Genomic DNA, 23,662 nt, shown 5'->3' on the forward strand with positions numbered 1-23,662 from the left:
CTGCGCGGTCACGTGACGGAGGTTTGTCAGCTGATGGACGCTATCTAATTTCGGCAGGAAAGTTTTCCACCTAAAGGAAGCTTCTTGTCGTAAAAGCTTGCTTAGCATTCTTATACACATTTAGACAGATTTTCTTTTATTTTTTAATAATGACTTGGTTGTCTACATCGCCTATCTTGTTTTGATTCTCAGAAGTGCGTCCATGAATCTTGAGTTAACTTTTGTTGAGTCTAGTGATGGAGGAAAACACCCAAGATCAATTTCTTCTTTTTGCTAAAGAGGGCAATTGCCCTCTCATCCAGAAGCTGCTCTATTCAAGGAGAGACAAAGCCAACTCGTTTGACATTAATTGCAGATGTAAGTGAGTGAAAGGGGTGGGGAAGTTTAATAGCTGCTATGATATAACTTAAGGTGTGCCTTGGAAAGTCTCAGTTTTCCTCATTTTCATTACAGCCAAGTCTGAAAGCACCTTAGGATGGACAGCTCTTCATCTGGCCTGTAACTCTGGCCACAGGGATGTTGTGGAAGAGTTACTAAAGGTAATTTTATAATATAGAGTACTCTGTATTCTATATAGAATGCACTCAGCCATAGAAATCTACCACAATGGATGCATTTGCAGGCAGGGGTGGATGTAAATGTGCAAGATGACATTGGTGACACTCCTCTACACAAAGCTGCATGCACAGGAAGAAAGGTACGAATATCTTACCTATCCACTGACGATATTCTCAGTGTCTGTTGGCACTGAGAATAATGTTTTTTTTTTTATTATTTATAATATTTTTTTATTGTATTATTATTCTGAAGGAAATTGTTCTGCTGCTTCTCCGGTACAATGCCTGTGCCAGTATAATCAATGGTACAGCTAAAATCCCCAAAGACGTCACAGATGATGATGAAATCATTACCATGCTGGAGGGTATGAAATCAGTGTGTGTGTATATATATATATATATATATATATATATATATATATAGTGGCTGATGACTTCTCATTACAGAAGCTCAGCTGTCTTTGTTCTCAAGTGCTGTTTGGTCTGTGCAGCTGCAGAGAGGAGGGAGATGAGGCGACAAGAGGAGAGGCTTCTGGAGGCTGCTAGAGAAGGGGATCTCTCCACTCTGTCTAAATTGGTTAGCATCTGACCTTTCTTGGAACTTTTGAAGATAAATTGCTAGTTGAGAGGGTGTTTTCTTCCTTATATTATTGACCTCTTTCGAACTTAGCGCATGTTTCATATGTCTTTTTTTTTCAGTTGTTCCTGAGATCCTCAAACAAAATCCTCAGATTTTATGCAGTTGTTTTTCTAGTACTGAGCTTTAACTGGTAGCATGTCTATCAGCAGGGTTGCTAAAACCAAGATTATGCCTACAGGTTATTCTTGGTTTGCTCAATCATACCTCATCACTGTCACTGTACATTTCAAATGTAATAATAAACATCTCGGTTATTAATAAATTTCCTGAAGGTGAAATTTCTTAAGAAATAAATGTCAGATTTTGTTTTCAGTTTTTCACTTTCGTCTTCTTATTTCAAGCTCGGTGCTGAGGAGGCTCCTGATATCCACTGCAGGGATTCAGTTGGAAACACGCCTTTGCACTGTGCAGCCTACAGAGGGCAGAAGTACTGCATCATAAAGCTGCTGAAGTCTGGAGCCAGCTCGAATATCAGGAATACTAACAGTATGCAACTAATCTTGTTTTCATTTTTTCAGTTTTTGGGGGAAGTATTAAACGTTGTTTTGACTCTTTTAAAGTACATCTTGTCACTATATTTGTATTTATTTAAATAGCTGGTCTTTTTCAGATCAGACCGCTCTGGACCTGGTTCAAACTGATGAACTCAAACAGATGATTGCAGCGTATCAAAAAAAGGTAGGATAAAACAATATTCAACCTGTAGGAAGGCCTTTTTTTTTTTTTACCAGAAGGGACAGGAAAGATGATTGACAGAAATATAGATAGTATTGAACACAGTGGATTCTGGAGCAAAGCCTGGTGGGGGCTACAAATGACATGAGTAGCAAGCAGAGTTTTCAACTATACAATGACCCTAAACATAAAGTGCAAGCATATGCATGCAGTAAAATGGCCTAGTAAAATCCCAGAACTAAATCGGATATTTTGTGGTAAAACTTGAAGATCAATGATAAAACTTGCAATGATTTCACTTTTGCCCTTGTTGCTGGTAGAGAGGCAGTCAAAAAGACATGCAGCAATAAATGCAACTAATATGTTGTTTCTGTAATGTTTTTTTTTCTTCCACTGAAGACTTGGGGACTTGTTTTTTATGTTGGTCTATCACAATGAATTGTACTTAAGTTTTTTGTTGCAACCTGATAAAATGCAAAACAATTCACAGCATCTGAATTCTTTGGTGTTTTTTTGCGCAGGTCTGTTGCACTGCAGCTCTACGTTTTAATAAAGATTCATTGACCGATAAATAATTAGATTGGGGCTTTCCTATTAATCTCTCTTGTTGCTGCATAATTAAGTGTTAAATACAGCAAAGTAACTGAAACATTTTATGCACTTTTTTTTTTCTTTAAAAGCTGAGTTTGTAGCCTTTCATAGTTGTCTAAAGATTTTATTCTATGCTTTAGTATTTTTTTTCTCATGATCGGTGGGGATGTGAAGTCAACAGATTTTCTGCATTTTCCTTTCTATTTCTGTTTGTATTCTCTTGGGCTCTGACGATGCAGAAAAGACTTAATAGCTCAGCGGTCTGTACTCTGGATGTCTGATCAACCTGGCATAGCTTCAAAAATAAGGTTTTGTAGACTAAGTTCTTTTAGTAATAGTGCTAAAAGAAAAATGCTACACATGAAGCTGTCAAATGCTCTAGATATGTCTGAAAAAAATACTGTTTGTAACCCATTTGGAGAATTTTGTTTTTCAGGATGTGACCAGTGGGATGCAGAAGGTTGAGGGCCCTCTTTGGAAGGTACACAGATGTCAAAGTGAATTCTCATCTGCTCTTATTTAGTCCAACATCCAGACATTCGGTGGTATACACTAATCAGCTCCAACAAACAATGTAAAAACAGCTGCCTAATATTGTAGTGGAGCCCCTTAAGTTGTCAAAACAGCTACTAACCTAACTGACATGTCCCTCCAAAGGTCCACGGGTCACATTTAGGAAGAGGTTCAATTCAATTCAGCCTGCTAGATCACATTTAAGATTTATCATAGCCAGCGTACAAAAGCTAAAAATCCCAGAAAGTATAGAAAAAAGCATGCCTTTTTCAAGACCAATTTAAACGTGGATCCCCAAAAATACGTTTGGAGCGGATGATCTATTGTTGCTAATTTTTCTGTAAAACCTAAGCTGAAGCTAAAGTAAATACCGAACAATGATATAAAGTGTGATTTTTATGTGAGCTGGACAGTTTTAACACCGAATTTACAGCAAAGAATGGATGTAATGATTGCGACTTAATCTAATTTTATCACATAGTGTTTAGGTTTCTTTATATCTATATTTGCTTTTTTGCTTTTTCACAAATATTAGTTTAACTGCATCTGCTCATATTTATATTTGAAACCAGATGGTTATGAGCAGTATTCACCAGTATTATTTGTTTTTTCAGTCTGATGTTAGATCATTTAGCATTCCCAAGAGGCACTGCTTCCTTATTTTCCATAAACAAAATAAAAACCTTCCCAGAAAAAGTTTGATAGTCTAGAAGACCTTTAAATAATTCTTTATACAAGATGTTTGTTGTTAAATTGTACATTTTAGCTCATTAGTTGGTGGGTTTAAGATATTTTTTCTTAAAAAATATATATTAAAAATATCTTAGATTAGATGTCCTTAACTTTTAAAGACGTCTAAAAATTATTTTCTATTTTTCTCAGATGGGTGAATTAACTGGATTTATACCTGCTTGCAATTCACTGCTGGACTTATCTGTTTTATTTTTTCCAGAGAGCACGTTTTCTTGGTTGGCGATCTTACTGGGTGGTAATTGAGAATGGAAAAATCTCCTGCTACCCCACACAGTGAGACACCCTATTTTGAAGCTTGCATAATAAACTGGTGTATTAACAAAATATTTATCTATAACTCTGTGAAGAATGGAGGCAAAGGGGGAATTATTTGCAATTTGTTAGTCCTTTACTGTCACTTATCTGTTTTGTAGAGCCGATGCACAGGCTGGAGTCAGACAACAGGGATGTAAATCTCTTTCACAAGCCTATTGCATGGTGAGTAGCAGAGGTTAGATTCTTGTGGTCCTCTATCACGACAGTACAAGCATTCTCATGTAAAACATGCTTCACTTGTGATCACACAGCTTGCAACATTGTTTTTGACTTCTTTTTGTGTTTTGTCACTCAAGGTGAAACCATGGGATCACTGCTTCTTCATGCTCAGGTGCATCGATGGCACTGTGCATAATTTCAAGGTGCCCTCAAAGATGGACTCCATAGCAACGAGGAAGGCGAGATAAAACACTGTTTATATTGCTGCAGTGCTGCTGCCTCTACAAGTACAGCCCCATGAACAGACTAATGGTTTCAAACTACTTGGATTTGCTTACACAGAGATGGCTGGATGCTTTGGAGGAGCATGCATCCTACAGCGCTCGTCACTTCAATAAAGACCAGATTGTTTGGGATGCAGGTAGTGATGGTAATGTGGAGATGAGAAATTTGACACAAGCTGTTCAGGTAAGTAAGCTCTGTTGGACAAAAATTCTGCGGGCTTTCTGATTGTGGGTTATATATAAAGTGTGCCTCGAGTTGAGCATGCACCTGTTTTTGTTCCTCCTTCTTGACTGAACCTTAATCATGAGCTCACAACAAGCCTGTTTTTGTTGAGAGCTGCAAGTGGTTCCATTGCTTCATTCAGTTCCTTGTCCTGTGCTTCCACAGTCAGCCAAGGCCTGCCAACGTAAACTGGAGAGTGAAGTGTCAATATTTGAATCCATGGTGAAGAATGAGGAGCATTCTGGTAAGAGGCAGATAACAATTTCTGATGCATGTAGCGTCTTCCCTAAAAAGGAAAAGAAATGGAATTTTGTTACTGAACTGTGACATAGTATGAGCACCCTTGCAGATTTATTGTTGCTTTCCTTTTTTTGGGGGGGGATTCTCAAAAATGATTAACATCACACAAATTATCCAAATAATTCATTTTTATATGATGAATTGAAGCATTCAATAGAAAAAAAAAAAGATCTCTAAAAGCAACATATCATGCCCTGATCTAAAGAGTTGAGAACAGATGAAAAAACTCATTAGCATCAGTCAGTCAGGAAATTGTTGACTTGGTGACCAAAAATATTCCAGGAGCGCATCAACAACTGAACCAGACAAGGACAACACCTAAAGCACTTCAGGACTCTTGCCTCAGTTAAGTTCACCGATTCATCAATTAGTAAAGGAGCTTGAAGACAAGCTAGTAAGTCTACAAGGAGATGGCTGAAATGTTACATTTTGAACTAATCAAAGTGCGGACTTCAATCTATTTTGAATACTTTAGCATGACGTTAAAAAGTTCATTTATGCTTAAAACCCTCCAAAAGGGCTAAATCAAAAACCAAAAGTCCTCCACAGTAATGTTAATGCAATAAGTTAAACACCTGAAATGTTGCGACCAAGGATGGCCGCAACATTTTTTTAATTTTTTTTTTTATTTTCTTTACAGATGGTCAGATTAATTTAGATAGCTTTTTGCACTTAATTAAAGAAATAATATAATTTGAAAACTGGATTTTGTGATTAGGTTATACATGTTATCCATACATCCTTCCATCCATCATCTGGGTGAGGGAGAAAATACTAAATTACCTCATAAGCATCAATTAATTCACTCTTAATTCTTCAATTAATAGCTAAAAAAATCTGATAGATTTTCATTAGGTTTTACTAAAATAATGGATATCTCCCCCCCAAAAAATTGGTCTCTTGGTGCACTTTGTTTCACTTGGGCACCGTCTTAAAAAACAATAGGATAAATTGCATCATTATTTCAGAACTATGTCATCATAAATTTAATTGTTTTGTTTTGTTGTTTTTTTTTTCAGGTATGGCTGCACACCTTTTACTTAAAGCCAAAGAGACCAGCAAGCTTTCAAGTAAAACTTGTGATGTTCTTCAACTATGCCTTGAGCTGCTGTCAAAACAAGAAGAGGTAAAGATAACTCATCATCTTAGAGCGATTACCAAAAATGATTCTGCCTTCCCTCAAATCAGGCCTGCTGGTAAAATATATAATCTAGCAGCTGTTCATAGTAAATAAAATCAAGCAAGATACATTTTAAATAGTTCAATATAAGCAGTTTATCTAAATTAGCAACTGTTAAAGACTGCAGACTCAAAATTAGTCAAACCCTTTATGCTAAGCGTCTTTATTAGTTAGTTGAGCACCATTTTGTTGACTTGTTGCAAATGTGATTCATAGCCATGAACCCAAACTTCCTCTTCTATCTTGGCCCCTTAATGCTGCAGGTTTCCAGTGCAAGCAGAACCAAAATAGCCCAGTGCGCCCCAAAACCAATATCATGCTCAACTGTAGTTATTGCGTACTTTTCATCATATGCTCCATCCATATGGAGAAACTGCTGGTTCAAAGGCCTGAAAATATTGATGTATCGCCACAAAGAACTGAATCGTTAAACTTCTTTTGCCTATTTTTATAGTTAGAAAAGTTGGAACTTGCTTCTCTTGTGCTTTTTTGTTCAGTAGTAATAGTGCACACCATGAAATTCAAGCATGTTTCTTACTGTGGAAACTGTAAACTCAGTGCCACCAAGTCTTCGTGCATGTCTTCTTGTATATGTCTTTGTTTTTTAATTCTTTTTTTTCACCACCTACCTCCTCAGGAATCTTGTGACAACCGTTGATGGCTTTCTCTCTCTTTCTGTCACATTTAGATGCAGCAAACATTATTTTTACAATTTTGAATTAAGCTGTCAGCTTTATCCTTACAAACATTTAGGGCCTTTACTATCTTTTTGTACCTCTTTGCTCATATTTTGAACTTTTCTTTCAACTTGGCCATATTTTAACATTTAATGTAACCTTACTTTTTGCATGACACTGTATGTCATGCAAGGTTCGAGGTTATGTTTAGTTTCACCAGGTGTGCCTGACCACGCCTGATTGGCAAATATCTGCTCTTGTGAAAAATTCAGTTCAGTGGATTGAACAATTTTGAGACGGCAGTAGTCACTGCATGCATAAGCGAATGCTGTATTTGGACAAAAATCCATTAAATACTTTTTTAAACTATTTAAACTGTTCTTGTTAAAATTAAAAGATTTTGGATTTTCTTAGTGAACCTAATTTGCAGTCGAGTTAAATAATTTTAGGCTCAACCATTTTTAGTATACATAGATTTTTTTTTTTTTTTTTCCCCCATATTCACTATCCTCATAACACCTTAAAATATTATTAGCATTTTATTGTAATCCATTGTGACTTCCAAATTGAATCATTGCTGTGGCTCAGTGAACCTTTATGAATCTTCATTTCATTGACTCTCATCTCCACACCCCATGTCCTGTTCTCTTATTGGCTGATGATGATATACTGAATGATTGCAACATCCTCAGACCCCGCCTCCCTCACGTTGGCGCTCTCGCGCCAATCAGATTTGAAATTTGTGTGTGTGCGTCCACGTCACTGTCCACCTGTCTCGGTGCCTGCTCTCCGTCCTTGAGGGAGCGGGGGGAGGTGGGGAGCGCTGTGAACGATGTGGTAATCACTGGCATGTCTGTAGGAAGGATATGGGAGAGAGATCCGCATTTCTGCTTAGGTCTGCACTCGGCTTACTGATCAGCGCAGACACGCTCACAGCGAAGCCCTCAGACTTAGATCCTCCACTCCCATGCTCACAGGAAAGGCTGTGCTTGCACTGAGTGAAGGAACTCATGATGCGGGTTTTCTGTCTCACCATTTGAAAACAAAACGCTCGCAGACAAGCGTGCACATGCCAAAGCATCTGAGCACAGGAGGGCGAAGAGGCAGCGTTGGCACACTCATCCATCATCTTCACAGGTACAGGACTCGGCTGTTTTTCTGCAACATTCTCAGCTTTGCTCTCGATTGTCAGCTGGCAACTGTGTTTACTGTGGGCTGGTCCCTGTAGACTTGGCGAGAGGTGTTTGAAGTTTAGGGTGGATTTTTTTTAATGTATGTTTTTTGTAGTCTTGAGCTTTGGTCTGATGCGTGGGCACAGCCCAGGGCTTTTCATCAGTATGTGAAGGTTATTTCTGTGGATTTAATCATCCATATTCAGCATGATAAATTGGGTGGTTCAGAAGTGCTGCTTTGTGCTTGTCTGCTCATTTCATCTTTTTTAATGAGATCAGGTCATTAAGTAATGCATTCAGTTCAAGTAAGAGTCCAGGCTGGCTTGATTGAAATTGCACTGGAGACTTTTTAGGCTCCGTTTTGCTTATTGAAATGCTTCTTTGGTTTGAAGTTTTAAAAAATATTTCTTCCCCCCCCCCCATCAAATGAGCCTTGCTCTCTACTGATGGTGGTAAAAATAAATGATCACATTAATTTTAGAGCTGATATAAGAGCATTAATCAGACACAATCTCATGGGAGACACATGTAAAAGATTTAAGTATAAAATTGCTTTAAAAAAATTAATTACGGAAAACAGAATAACAATCAATTCAGAATCAAACCATCTTAAGTTAGTGGAAACCGGCTGCCAAAACAGTTCACAAAAATAATCAGCTATTATCAATATAAGGGGGTTAAGTCATTCCCTGCTGTCTCCTCAGCTGTGAAAATCTTTGATTAAGACATAAAAGAATATGTCTTAACAAGCATGCAACATCCACTACTCTACGGCACTAACCGGATTAGATTAAACATGACAATATAACCGGATTATATTTCCTCCACTGCTGAGATTGCTGGTATTAAACAGCATTAGGTCTAATCCTGAATTTTTATTGTCGCACCACTGATGGATTTTTATCACTAACCCACCTTTCATGTTTTTGAACACAATACAGAGAGGCAGCACTGACCATGTGGTGTTGCTCTTCAACTTCTGGGAATGAATAGATTGTGGAGAGATGGCACTTCTTAGTTCAAAGGGTTTCACAGCAGTTACAGCAATGCCTCTCAGCATTGTGGATGTGACCTATTTCAACAGCTGCTGCTGCTGCAGTGTGCTTTCCTGTGCAAGTACATGCAGTTTTTAGTCTGGATCATTGGTGAATATGTGACATTTAAGGTAGAGATGATCCATCAGTCGGCCCAGTACGACTGGAAACGACAAATTCTTTCTTGGTTGATTTTAATCATTGATCTACATGTCAACTACTGAAAAAAAAAAAAAGATTTTTTTTTTTTTAACCTATTGATTTAAATGCATCAAAAATAACACCACCATTTCTGTTCCATCATCTACCAACAGCAGGAAATCTGATCCACTTTAGGTACCCACTGAGAACATTATGGTTTTACGCATACACTGGGGAATAATCTTGAAATTCTTTCATCTATTACATTTAAAAGTAATACTTTTTTCAAACAATCTGTAGCACATTTTGTCTACTGTATGTTATAGTTCTTAACGAAATTTTGTTACTCTTCAGAGCAACCTGATGGCGGTCATTGCCTCATGAGAAATCTGATCTGTGCACCTCTAATACAGTGGAGACCTTTTTGCTACGGTCTCATACAAACTGGTCCACATATTTAAAAGTCCCAGCCAGAAACTTTCCTGTATGTTTTGACAGCCCTCGCTGATTCATAGGCCCAAGCTTTCCGAGTGCTCATTTGGCAGTACGCTTCCACACCTGTCAGGGACAGAAAATCATTGAGGTTTTATAGTTTGACAGCGTATAATGTTCTCGTTGCAGATAAGCTGACTTGTCGGTATAAATTGCTCTAGAGGTATAAGAATAGTATCGCTGTATCTTTTTAATTTTTTTTTTTTTTTTTTTGCAATTTTTGAGAAAGTTGAGTGCAGCTCAAAAGTCCTGGTTCTGTGCTATAAGCTTAAGTTTAGGCTTTATTAAAGATTCACCAACAAGGGTTTTCTATGCAATATTAATTTCTAGTTTTCTTTTAAATTTGACCAACCACTTGTGATTTTCAGCCATTCCAATTTTTTGTTTGTTTTTTTCTGTGGATGAAAATGAAATCTCTTTGTTGTCACGGATGCTAGAACTCAAACTTGGAATGATGAGGTCAGTGAGCAGACTCGACCTCAGTGTCCAGTAGAAATGCTGCACATATGAAAGGAAGTCAAAGTTGCCAATTTAAACTATTTATTGGGCCTCCTGACAATTTGGTGCCTTATTAAAACAATGTCTCCATTTGTGAACATTTTTCTTCAGTGTTTTTCTTCAACACATGAATGGAGAATTGTATTGCAAATAGAAGCAAAAAGAAATTTAGGAAATCTCACTGTTTTGATGACTTTCAGCTGAAAAATACTAATCTTGATATGCATCCATTTCGCCACATTTTGCACAAAAGAGGAAACGGATTTTTCCAATCCATGTAACAAAACACATGTCCCTGACTTCAAAAGTACATCAACGGACATACTGTTGTCTGTTTAATTTGTGGAAGGAAAAATGATGGGAGTTCTTAAATTGTCATTTTCAGATTTTAAGTGACTGATCAGACCATCTCTAAACATTACAATAATAACTGACAGGCGTTTACTTCACTAACTTGACTGCATTACTCGCTTAGGAGTCTCTAATCCTGAGCAAGAAGACTTTACTGGGTTCCCCAGTAGTCATGCCTTCATTGTAAAAAAACAAACAAAACAAAAGTATAAAATCTGGTCAGTTTGGATGCCGATGTGTTATACAAATTTATATCCTCATAAAAAGCTAATAAATTTGTCTGCTGAGGCATGCAATGGCTGTACTGTTAATATAAAATAGCATTGCTTTAGAGATCTGCTTTCCCTTCAGCAAAGAGCAAAATATAATTTCTTCCCCTCAAGGTGTTTGGCCAGGGAGTAGCATCCCTCTCAGGCTCCAGCGACGGCACGGAGTCTCAGCCAGGCTTAAAATAGCACAGTTTGTGCCCAGGCGAGGGGATGGAGGGAGAATACAGGAGCTGGCTGAGATGGTTGCACAACAGTGGATGGGCTCTTGTGCCAAGTGCCTGGGACAAGCAGTGTTAACACCGGCTCCTACACTGAGAGATGATTTACATCACCTCATCCCACTTCTGGAAAAAGGCTGTGAAAAATGGCTATTGTTTGTTCACGTGTTTTTTTGGGGGTTTTTTTGTTGTTTGTTTTTTTCCCCGTCTTTGGTGGTCAGGTTTTTCACACAGCCTGAAAGTTTTCAAGGGTGGAATTTGTGTGTTTTATGTCTGAAAAAGTGTGGTAGAAGAAGCATGGGGGGAAAAAATATTGGTATTTCCAGAATTATTTTTTTCCATTCAGTTGTGTAAAAGATTCATCTGTCCATCCATTCTGTAATCACTCCATCTATTTTATTCATTTATTCTTCCACCCAACATCTGTTTTTTGATCGATGTGCATTTAATCCTCACTATAATCTTCGATTAGACCGCTTGTTTCTTTACCCATTTTTCCCCAACCGTTTTCTATTCTTCAATCTGCACATTCTTTGATCCACCCTTTTCATTTGTCTTTAAGTCCTTCTATCCATCCATTCCTTCATCAATCCTTCAAGTTTATATCTGTCCACTCATTCAGCCAGCAGTCCATGGATCAATTTCTTCAATCTATGTACCAATTAACCCATCAGTCTTCATTCTGTTCATCTGTCAATCCATGCAAGTGTTGACTATGCGTCTTTTCACCCACTCAACTGTTCTTTGATCTATTCACCCAATAATCAATACATTCTTCCATCTATCCTTCCGTCAACCTGTCAGTCCATCTGTGATCCATCCATTTTTTTTTAATCCTTCCATTCATCCAGAGAGTAATCTGAGCGCTCATCCGTATATTCTTACATCCATTCATCTTCCTGTTTGTCATTCCATTCTTCAATCCATCCATGTATCTGTCCGTCATTAAATCTTCCAAAAGTCTACTGGCTCATCTTGAAAGGCGTTGAGGTTGAAAAGCAAAGACGTTTGATTCTGCTTCCCAGACATACATTTTAAAGCTGTTATCAAACAGAACGACCATTCTGAAGCTTCTGATGCAGCCTTAAGCAGGAAAGAAAGTGATGGCTGTAGGTGTTGGTGTTAAATCTAAAGTGTTTGCACCACACAGCTGTGGAAGCTTGTGTGAATCAGCTTCTTCCACTGTCTAAAAAAAGCAAAGCAGCAGCATTGCAAGGCTGTCTGTGTATACCACAATGGAAAACATTTTATCCTCAAGTAATTATTGATTATGCTCAGCATTTTCTAAGGTGCGTTTTGAACAAATCTATAGTCTAAAATTGCTAAAAAAAAAAAAAGTCACTATTTGTTGTCTGTGATTGCTCAGTATTCAAGAAATGACTAGGCAAATGGTCTCTAAGTGGCAGTTTTCTTCAGAGGCTAATCAATAGTCTCAGTAGTATAAGGGATGAGGCTGAACATTTTTAATTTAATCGAACACTCTGGCCGTAGTTTGCAGTCCCTGATTTACTGTTTGATTTTCGAGCTCCTCTTTCTCTGACTCATCTGTCTTGCTGAAGGTTACTTAGGAATGGAAAGTGCTCCATACTTTATCCATGCATTAGGTAAATGGAAGATTTTTTTTAATTACCATCATTTGTAGTAGATAACACATTATACTTAAATGTTAATGGTGTGCTTGTTTTTTTTCTTTTTCTTTCTTTTTTTTCTCTCTTGATCCGTCTCTGCTTTGATTAGCAGAGGATGCATATCAGCAGCAGACAACAGGAAATACTGATCTTGCGTGTCCCAAAGGGACTCGGCTCAGGTTGCTCTGAAAGGACACTTGACCCTGGCCTACAAAGCTTTCTGAAACTGGGTGTATATTTCCAGCAGGAAACATACACTCCACCTATCTACATGTTTAAAGCAATAAACTTGCCAGCTGACGTGCACAAATGATACAAAAGACTGAAGCAAAAACGACAAATGTTGACTTAATAAAAACCCAATTAGAAATTCACGTACTGTGTTTTGGTTCCCGTCGAATGACTGCACTTAAGCGCTGGATTAATGTCAGTGGATCAGATACTTTTAGTTCTCCCTGCTGGTTTCTTGTCCTTTATCTCTCTGGTGGTCTGGTGTTTACAGGTGTGGAGCCTGAAGGTGGAGCAAGAAGAGGAGAAGAACAAAGCTCTGACAGCAGCCCTGCAGACTTTGGCAACTGAGCACTACGAACTCAAGCAGTCCTTAAGCAGGAGCAGGAGGTCATCTGCACTTTGTACCCTCACTGAAGATGACTTCTATGATGCCATCTCAGGTCAGCAACCTCTTACACAGGCTTTTGATTGGGGAAACAATGATTTTACTTATAACCATGTTATAAACTGATAATGAATTGATCATACTATTGTCTGGGAAATTGAAATTGTGCTAGCATAAATTTGATGCACATAGTTTCAGCCGTTGTCTTTTTTTTATTATTTTATTTATTTATTTTTTTTACATTTTGCAGTTTACCTTAATTAATTTTAAGGTGAGGGTGATTGATGGGGACATTGTGATGATAGAACAGAGGGAGTAGTGGGAAAAAAAATGTGGGTCAGTCATAATATTATCGTAGTATTTAAAAAATATTTTCCCAATGTGACACTTTTCTAACATTGTGCAGTTCTTTCATAAATACTCATATATGAACAGCCTAGTGTGTATCAAAGCTTTCATTTTAATTGGTCTGCTTTTTACATATTCCTTTAAAACCTATGTTCAATAACTGTATATTAATCATAATAGTTCAGGGATATACTTATCTTAGATAAACAATATTCCTCTTGCTTATGAATGCTTAGGCGATCTTCTATCCTTTGTGTGCATGAAACCACTGGCAGTGCTGTGCAAGGGAGGAGAAGCATCCAGTAGTTGGAGACTAAACAAAGTAAGAGGAAATGAAGCCTCCCTGTGTCCTCCTATTGGAACACAATCCTCAGGTGGGGTTTGGCTGGCAGCTGGGAGGGAGGAGAGAAGCTCAGGCTCCAGCCCTTTTTGTTTTTGGAGCGTATGCTGTTTAATCGGCCCAGAGCGGGAGCATGACTGAGCCGACTAATAGAACCTGTCTTTGCAAATGTTTGGTTTGAGCTGCCGCCTGCTTCCCGCCCTTCTCTCTACTCATTCCCTTCACTCTCCTCATCCCAACAGAGTCTGAGTCGGAGTGTTCTGTGAGTGGCTTTCTGTCTGTGGCCAGCTACTCCTGGGAAGAGGACGAGGGCAGTGACACCCCTCTACAAAACAGCCTCCATCATCCCGGCGCACACAGGGGGGCTGCCGGCATGTCAGGGGAGGGTAACGATGGCAACAAAGCTGCCCAGCACAATGGAGTGAGGAAGCACAGGTAGGACAGGCTCCGGTTTGGATGTCGCGCTCGTTTATTGGTTTAAATCTTCTGTAGATTGTCGCGTCACAGAGTTTTGTTTCCAAATGTTTATTTAGAGCAAATTTCAATACATTGTAAAGAGTATCTTGCTACTGTTAGAATACTGATGACCTGACTCTGCAAGAGTGTAATGCCAGTCGTTAGGGTTGGTGTAATGAGATGCCGCCTTTCCACTCAGGTCTGTTTTTGCAGTCAGGTGTGTTTTTTGTTGGTTTTTTTGTTTTGTTTTGTTTTTGTTTTTTCCTCGACTTGAACTGATCCACAGAGAATAGTCAGTAACTTTTTTTTTTTTTTTTTTTTCCTGAGCACTGACTTTCCAAGTGAACAATAATTTCATTGGTGTTTATCAAAATGTTAAATTCCCCTCAGATTCTGGTTTTGTTTTAGTGCCTCTTTTCTCATTCAACAGCCGATCTCTAAATAATTCAGCTTATGATGGTTGAGAAAAAGCTCAAAGGATCAGGTAGTTGCCTTTCTGAATGTATGCTTAGCTGTGTGTATTAAAGATATATCAAGTTTCTGTTTATTTAAACTTACTCATTCAGAGAGACGTGTCCTGCTTGGCTGTTTGCTCTGTTCCCATCTTTATTATAACTAGATATGTTGTTCAAATGGTTCCAAAAATGACCAAAGACTCAGTCTTATGATTATTGATCCAATCCCAAACTTGATCAGCTGTAAGAGGGTTGTGGAACATCCTTCCTTTCATACGTCTTGTTTCCTCAATGAATTCTGTTCTAAACAGACAGATAAACACCTAATAATGCTGAATAAATAATTAAATGTTAATCAGAAATTAATTGAATTAAAAAAAAATCTTAAATCTTTAAAAATTATTTTTAATCTGAACCAGCTACTAATCCCGCAAACATAGAAGTACAGCTTTATAAAGATGTGCTCTATTTTTGAAGCATGAAAAGTCCTGCTATTATCATAATGAAAGAAACCCACCATGCTTAAGTACTTCTTGGAGTCAAGGGAACTGGAACAAAAACTAGGCCAGAAGTATATCCAGTATGCTTCACTGCTCCTTTCATCGTACAGATGGAGCGAAGCCCCTCCTCGCTCCCTGCATCTCTGTTTATTTAGCTGAAGTAAAGGCTTTCTATGTGCTTAGCTGCTCCAGCACTCATTTCTGAACAAGGACACCATCTGCCTCCAGTCAGCCTACCTGTAAAACAGTCCATGCTACAGACGTCAGCGAAGCTATCCAAGCAGAAAAGTATAAGTTTATGAATAATGGTGTAATAAATGGCTTGGCATTCGGGCAGATTTATTAAAAAAGGGTTCAGAGCCAGTATTGAAAACTCGGCACACAGCCACTCGCAGCTGAACATCCGTTCTGGGGTTCTGCATGAGGCCTGGTGTCGTATAACCCGTTTCCCCCAAAATGGCGGCTCAATTTATAGTGCAGCGCGCTGTTTGCATTGCTGGCTTCTAACCAGAACAGTTGCACATCTGCAGCTGCCAAAACAATACGAGGATCTGGGTGTGTTTCACTCAGCTGCTGCTACAGTGGAGAAGGAAAATGTAGTTTGAAGTAATGTGCTGTCTAGATTCAAGTACCTATTATTCTCTTATTCCTTTGATTTCTACTTGCTTTCCACAGAACATCTCTGCCTGCTCCAATGTTCTCCAGGAATGATGTGAGCGTCTGGAGCATTCTGAAAAAATGCATCGGCATGGTGAGCTGGAGAAAAAGCAGCTTTAGTCAGTCTTTTACTCTGTGTGCTTTAACCTATTTAGAGCTCATTAATGCAGCATTATATTGGTTTGAAAGTAGGTGTTGAAAAGTGACTATGTGGGTGACTGTGGCTCAGCAGAGCAGTTTGTCTTGTAAATGAAAAATTGTAGGTTCGATTTCAGCTTCCTCGCATTTCAAAGATATTTGACCCCAAATTGCCTACCGTTCTGCATATCGGTGTATAAATGCAAGTTTGTGAGTGTGAATGTGGCTCTACTGTAAAGTGCATTTAGCAGTATGACTGGAAAAGCACTATATAGGTGCAGTCCATTTAGCATTGATTTTTCTTTTTCTTTGCTCTCATCTTTGGTGGTGACTTGAGTTTATTTGCTGCTGAAAGACCCACAATTTAAGTTGTTTTACTGTAAATTCAGATGATATTTCTTACAGGTATTTATTTAATGCATCTGTGACCGCTTAATTTCATCACATAGACAATTAGGGCGGGATGTCCAAAATGCAACCTGTTAGCCATTGCGGCCCGCCATAAGATTTTCTGTGGTACGTGAGTTCAATTCAGCAGCATAAATTAGGCCCCACCAGCAAAGAAGTTAATGCAGGTGGACGTGTTTTGTTCTGTATCAGAGCAAAAAAAAAAAATGTACTGAAGAAAAAGAAAACAAACTAATGAGTGTAACATTGTATCAAGTATTTTTTCCACCATTATTGGCAGTAGTGTCACATCTACTCGCATCACTTCACTCTCTACCAATGGGCCTTCAGTCTGCTTTGTGAACGCCTTGCTTTTTCAAACGTGTGATTTTATTCCATGTATCTTTTGGTCATAGTTCTTTTTCTTTATTGAAACTGCTCTTATGAATAAGAAAGTATCATGCTCTGTCTTCACTGATTAATTGACACAGAAATAACACATAAAAAAAATAGTCCTACGAATGTAATTCTTAATGTTGAGAATCTGCCAGAGTGGTTCAAATAAACTCATTAGTGTTTCACTGTGAGCTGAGTGTGTTTGTTTCCAGACACGGACCTGGAGCTCTGCTCAACGGTGATTTGCAGTCATACAAACTACCCATTATCTACCACTAATTAAACTGTTTTCTATATTCACACATTTTATTCTCCAAGTGGCATTTTTTTTTCTTGTTTTTTTTTTTTTTAACACTTGGTAAGAAGTACACAAGTTGCACTGCAGCCATAAAAGTAAATCTTATGTCCTTCCATGAATGTACTTAGTGAAGGCATAACATAAACTCAAGGAGGGAGTTTGTTATTTTTACAAGCCTTTTCATATCACATCTGCTAAATCTCTTCAATTTAGCTTTGTTTGTGGGCCAATCGGAGAAAATGGGATAAATCTTTCCGACTCCTCACATATCGAAACGGATCGAATTCGAGTTCCTCTTATTAGCTTGTGTGTAAAATTAAGACAATCAATCTGTTGTACCACCAGTGGTACTTGTAAGTGGGTGTCTGATTATATGGTAGATGTGTTCTAAAATATCTAGCTGATTGGTAAGTTATTTACATATCTTTTAATGTGCCTGGTAAATGCTGAATAGAACTAGATTTTATTCAAAAATGGTTTCTGGGACATTGATGCTAGATGTGGCAGGGAGCAACAGACGTCATTTGCCTTTGCTCACATGTCACTGCGGCAGATCAATCACAAATCAACACCTGAAAATTCAGGAAAAGTTTTTACCACATCTTACCTGATGTAAGGTGAGCTACAGATATGCAACATGGTTTGAAGTATTTAGAAAGCTGATTCAGATTCTGCTCATTTTTCCTTTTACTGCCTCGCGGCTGAGAACTGTCAGACTGAAGCGATCGTGTTTAGATGGAGTGATATCTTTTCCCCAATCAGACTGGAGCACATGGAGTGAGGTGGATCAGAACAACTCGGGGATTAAGGATGGTGGGGCTAAAATGTAGAAGTCTTTTCTAATGATAGATAAAAGCATGAGAATTTAAAGCAACTTTGTAAATCTGTCTTTAAACAGTCAAAAGGCTTTGCTTCAGATACATCTCAAAATAAAAGTTGGAAAACCTCAAGAAAATGAAAAGGAGGAAAGTGAACTGAGACGTACCCATGGCTATTTTTGCTGCATGGAAGTTGCAGATTTAATTTGAGAATGGCATAAAACTCAAACTCAAACCACCTTTTCTTTTTTTCTAATAGCGATTTACATTTCTGAAGTTTATGCATCCAAAATGCATACAAACCACAAGCATCAGACAGGCACCTACATGTGAAAAAGATTATCCAGAAATTCAAATTCACTTGTTTTAACCACAGCTGTTGACTTGGAATTTGAATAATTTTACACCAAAAAATTGATTGGGAGGACATCGGTATCTCTTTCTGTGTTGGTGCTCGGAAAAGTACATTTTAATGTTTTGAAAACCACTGCCTGAAAGTTGTAAAGCACCGCCATGTTGCTATTCCTTCAATGCCTTTCAATCTCCTCAAACTCTCTTCTGCTAGGAGTTGTCAAAGATCGCCATGCCTGTGATCTTTAACGAGCCTTTGAGCTTCCTCCAGCGGATCACAGAATACATGGAGCACACCTACCTCATCCACCAAGCTAATGCTGCTACAGACTCAGTAGAGAGGATGAAGGTAATCTAAGCACCCCGTTTGTTTAAATATAAATGTTAACTTTAAGAAGATCCTGAACATTTACTTTAATGTGCACTTTACTGTCACCATCAAATAGTTGACTCATTCGTTTCTCATGAAAAGCTGTCCTGCAGTGTGTTGCAGCTTTTGCTGTGTCGGCTGTAGCATCACAGTGGGAGCGGACAGGGAAGCCCTTCAACCCGCTGCTGGGGGAGACGTATGAGCTGATCAGGTATGACCGATGAACGAATGGTTTTGTTGTTGGTTGAGTTGCTGTTACTTCTATTATTCTCTTGCTCTTCGCTAGAGAGGATCTGGGCTTCAGGTGGATGTCCGAACAAGTGAGCCATCACCCCCCGATCAGTGCCTTTCACGCTGAGGGCCTCAGGGAGGATTTTCTCTTTCACGGTTCGATATATCCCAAGCTGAAGTTCTGGGGGAAGAGCATAGAAGCAGAACCCAAAGGAACCATAACTCTAGAGCTGCCCAAGTGAGTTCAGTCCGCCTCCCTAATAGTTTAATATCTTTGTGTTAACTTTGTCCTCACTCTCTGATGTTTAATCTCTGCAGGTACAATGAATCCTACACCTGGACAAACCCCACCTGTTGTGTCCACAACATCATTGTTGGTCAGCTTTGGATTGAGCAGTACGGGAACGTGGAAGTGATCAATCACAAGTAAAGAAATCCCTCCGTCTTTCCAGTGTTCCTCATGCATCTCTTTGCAAAGTCACTTTCCTGATTCATTTGCATGCAGGATTTTGTGTTTTCTTCCTCCATTTTCCTCTGTGCTCTGCATGTCAATCTACTTTTAAATCTGTCTGACTGATCATGGGAGAAAAACTGGGACGGCTGTCATTAGAACAGAGCCGTGTGTGAGCGAGATGATGAATGTTGAATGAACTCTTGCAGAGTGAGAAAAGTGAAAGAGAATCCGTAAACAGGCCGTTGTCCTGTTTCAGAACTGGAGAGAGGTGCAGCATGACATTCAAACCCTGCGGCCTCTTTGGAAAAGAGCTTCATAAAGTCGAAGGATACATTCAAGACAAAAGGTCTTAATTCATTAAATATGAATAAATACCATATTGCAGGATGACAAAATGGTGTATGGTGCACAGTATTTTTGACTATACTCATCCTTGTCAGAACGGTAATCGTTCAGCAGCTCTGCTCTTAGATAACAGAGGGCAGCAGAAGCTGTGGTTTAATGACGCCTGTTGTTTTTATGTTTACAGTAAAAAGAAACTCTGTGCGATATATGGCAAATGGACTGAGTGTCTCTACACAGTCGACCCCGCAAATTTTGACGCCCACAAAAAGACGGACAAAAAAAACTCGGAGGAAAAAAAGGGCAACAAAGAGGTAAGAGGTCCCCCCCCCCCCATCTCAAATGCATCCCCTAATTGGTTGAAAGGTTTTTGGTATGCGTGAGGGAAGATGCAAAAGATGGTTCGTGGGTTTATTTTGTAAGTATTGTCTGTGTAGGCCAAATACAGTACATTTAATCTATCTCATTTTACAGCAAGGAGGTTCCACTATGGCTGCAGAATTCAAATCACAAGGAAACATGAGAAAAAAAATGTTTACAGCTTTCATTAAAACACATCTCTGTTGGCTCAATTAAAGTCCCTTCTTATCACTGCAGTTGCTTTCTGCTTCTACTAAAGAGCTTGTAGAAAACATCTGGGAGAAACGGTTCCGCCGCAGCCTGGCGACCTTGTGTCTTGTTGCTAGGCACACTGTTGACGCAAGATGCTAAGATAAAACTGTCTGCTCTCTAGCAATCTGCCATTGAAAGTGATGTACACGATCACCAGCTATATGCAGGTGATGATTTGGGTTGCCTTCACTGTTTGTTATTTAATGATGTTGAGAGAAATTTATCCGTTTCGAGCAGCATGCGATTATCTGACCGTAATGTTTTTCGATGACCGCAGTGAATGCATTAAATGCCCATGATTGCAAAGCCAGGATTTAATGGAGGGCCCACCTCCTGTGGTCACTCCAGCACCCCGATCTCTCTGCAACTTTCTCAGTGCTTCATCATTTTTAAATTCATCCAGTTTAATCGGCTAAGTATTCAACAAACAATAAGTTAAAACTAACTATTTCACAGATTGTAGTTTGCTTAAAAATCACATCGGTTATTTCATATTCTTTATTAAATTAATAGCACTTGGGATTAAGAGATCTTGTTTTTTTTTTTTCATAGTTATCCTTTTTTGCCCTAGTATTTTTTTTAGGTGCTGACAATCCTTTGTTAGCACTGTAGTAAATGTATAGAATTTAAGAGGAATAAAGAGTCGGGTCTTCCTGCTGAAGTGTCACTCAGACCTGTTTTACCTGATTAAAGATAAAGTGACATCCGAGATGTCCTGAACTCTTAAATAGTTTACCATTTTCTCTCCATTTATCCATTGTGCCAGACAAATGGTTCATTTTCTAATCACAGAGTTGCCCTGTGAAATTATTGCAAAAAAGAAAAATTGCTAAATTGTTTGGAAGTTCTTCTATGTTTAAATAAGTGACTTAAGTAAATAAAAGGGAATTATTTCTCTGACTTGCATATGCCCTTCAGCAGTCATGCTAAGTGAGCACACTTCAGTTTAATCATGCGTTCAACAAGAAACCACAGAAAAAGGTCATTATTTGCTAATTTGCTGAAGTTATGGTGAGCAATAATGATTCTCCCGGCTCTGAAAGTATCATTTAGCTATAAATTAGGACACCATTGACTTTCAAACTTTTAATGTCTTCATCAGTCTGTGTACAACTTGTGCATATGTCAACCCTTCATGCGTAAATTCTAGATTCCTCGCCCTAAGCGGCTGCATGCATCACTTGTACCTTCGGCCGACTCTGTTTGCATGTCTGCTTCCGCAGCCTCAGAGCAATGTTGATGAGGAGTCGGAAGAAAAGCCTCCAACTGATGCTGAGACGGTCCAGGTGATCCCCGGAAGCGAGCTCATCTGGAAGATTGCACCTCGACCGGAAAACTCAGCCAAGGTGCCGAATAGACTGAAAGAACTTTTTCAAACAAACAACACCAAGATGTTTGAGCCCAACTGGCGTCTCTCTGTTGCAGTTCTATGCATTCTCCACATTTGCCATGCAACTGAATGAGCTGGACAAGAGCATGGAGGGGGTCCTTCCTCCCACCGACAGCCGCTTAAGGCCTGACATTCGTGCCATGGAGAATGGAGATATAGGTACTGTGTCGGACCCGACCTGACTTTTCTGTGCTGCTGCGACGATTTAATTGCATCTCTGGAGGCGCTGAGTTTTCTGCATTCGTGTGTTCTAGATCTGGCAAGCTCAGAGAAGAAGAGACTTGAGGAGAAACAGCGCACAGCCCATAAAAACCGCTCCAAATCCACAGAGGAGTGGAAAATAAGGTTGGTTGGAAATACAATTTACAGTCTGGTGTTGCTCGCTTTCCATTTTGGAGCTGATTTAACTCGCTGTCTCTCCCATGTTGTCATCAACGATCTATTTCCATTTGCAATAATGTGAAGGAGCTCTGCACTTGGCCCAAGGTTTGGTTCAAAGATCTGCTTTAATCTCTGGGCATGGTTTGCTCTGATGTGAAAGTGTTACTCTGCAGCGCCCTCTTCAGGATAAGATTTGGACTGCGTCTGGTGTTTCAGTGATATTTGCTTTCAAACGGAAATGTCTGCTGCACTCGGGTGCATCTGACATTGGAATAAAAATGTATTTCAGTAACTCATTTTAAATGGTAAAGGTAGATTCCTTTCACACTTGTGGATTATAGATTCAGTGATATATTTGCTATATCATTATCAGTGCAATAAGTCTAATAAATTTGCATCACAATTTTAAAGTGAATTACTGAAAGGAATTAACTTTTCAATGATTTTCAATTTTTTTTTTTGATATTGAACTGTATTTACATAAATTACATCCAACTCTGAATTTCTTATCTACCATTTTTTTCTGTGTTTGTGCAAAGTTGAGAATTTTTTTTATTATTATTATTATTCCCTCCCCCCAACTCAAAGCATATTGCATATTGAATTATAATCTGTTGTTATCATCATGCAGGTGGTTTCAGCAAGGACCCAACCCACACAACAAAGCTCAGGACTGGCTCTACACAAAAGGCTACTGGGACAGGAATTACGCTCAGCTGCCTGACATTTACTAAATGCAAAACATCCTCAGATACACTTATGGATTTCCATGTTACTACCTTTGGACATCTGGTGCTGCTCTGGTGATGCATTACCAGCTCAACAATGGAGTCTGTATAGAAAGGGAGATTCGGTTTGGGAGGTAAAAGGAAGACATATGTGAACAATAAAGCACAAAAACTCTTTATTTATTGTGGCTCTTAACCACTGATGTAAAGGTAATAGCATGTAGTGGAACGACTAGAACGTGCTTTAGAACTGTTGCGTTAGGTACGTGGAGTGTTTAAACAGAAACCTTAGCTTAACTCAAGCGTGTTCATTATTTCTAGTCAGTCAGGAGAACATTTTACTCATCGGTGTCAGTGCACTGAGGCGCGAACAGCCCTTCAAGCAGCTTAGCCTGAGCTCATTTTCCCTAAACACGGCTTTGGCACGGATTGACACTTCTTCATGCATATTATTATGCAGTGCAGAGTTTTAACAGTAGATAACTGAGATAGATTTGCCCTTTTCTCCACATGATACAGTGAGTGGTGCAGATATCTGGTGTTTACATGAATGTGATAGAATATTTTGCCCTCTGCTTATGAGAAAAAGTACCTATATTTAATTGTAATGTGTCTACATATATCCTGATAAACGTGTGCTTGCAAAAAATGTTAGATTCTGAAAGAGAATGACTAATATGGTGATAGTTTGGTTTGGAAAATAAAAATGATAAAACATCCTAAA

At 38.8% G+C, this 23,662-nt stretch overlaps 1 protein-coding gene across 2 annotated transcripts; it reads left to right on the forward strand.

Annotated features, from left to right (window-relative positions):
• Positions 1–23,662, forward strand: LOC106958036 (oxysterol-binding protein-related protein 1). 2 transcript variants are annotated; one of them, XM_015049730.1, is made up of 27 exons: positions 1–357; positions 454–539; positions 623–697; positions 811–922; positions 1,049–1,134; positions 1,539–1,683; positions 1,808–1,875; positions 2,900–2,944; positions 3,929–4,002; positions 4,143–4,206; positions 4,341–4,442; positions 4,546–4,671; positions 4,876–4,954; positions 6,030–6,136; positions 13,173–13,341; positions 14,217–14,409; positions 16,061–16,136; positions 18,645–18,779; positions 18,914–19,011; positions 19,087–19,269; positions 19,350–19,457; positions 19,742–19,831; positions 20,015–20,141; positions 21,663–21,785; positions 21,865–21,988; positions 22,084–22,174; positions 22,842–23,662. In XM_015049730.1, exons 1-27 carry the CDS (start codon positions 237–239, stop codon positions 22,942–22,944), a joined length of 2,910 nt encoding a protein of 969 aa, XP_014905216.1. In that variant the 5' UTR covers positions 1–236; the 3' UTR covers positions 22,945–23,662. The 2 variants fall into 2 exon arrangements, with proteins under 2 accessions (XP_014905216.1, XP_014905217.1); XM_015049731.1 differs by lacking the exons at positions 1–357; positions 454–539; positions 623–697; ... (9 more) ...; positions 4,876–4,954; positions 6,030–6,136 and adding an exon at positions 7,883–8,004.

The sequence above is a fragment of the Poecilia latipinna genome, unplaced genomic scaffold (assembly GCF_001443285.1).
Source record: "Poecilia latipinna isolate Pla-1442-1.1 unplaced genomic scaffold, P_latipinna-1.0 Scaffold957, whole genome shotgun sequence".
NCBI lineage: Eukaryota > Metazoa > Chordata > Actinopteri > Cyprinodontiformes > Poeciliidae > Poecilia > Poecilia latipinna.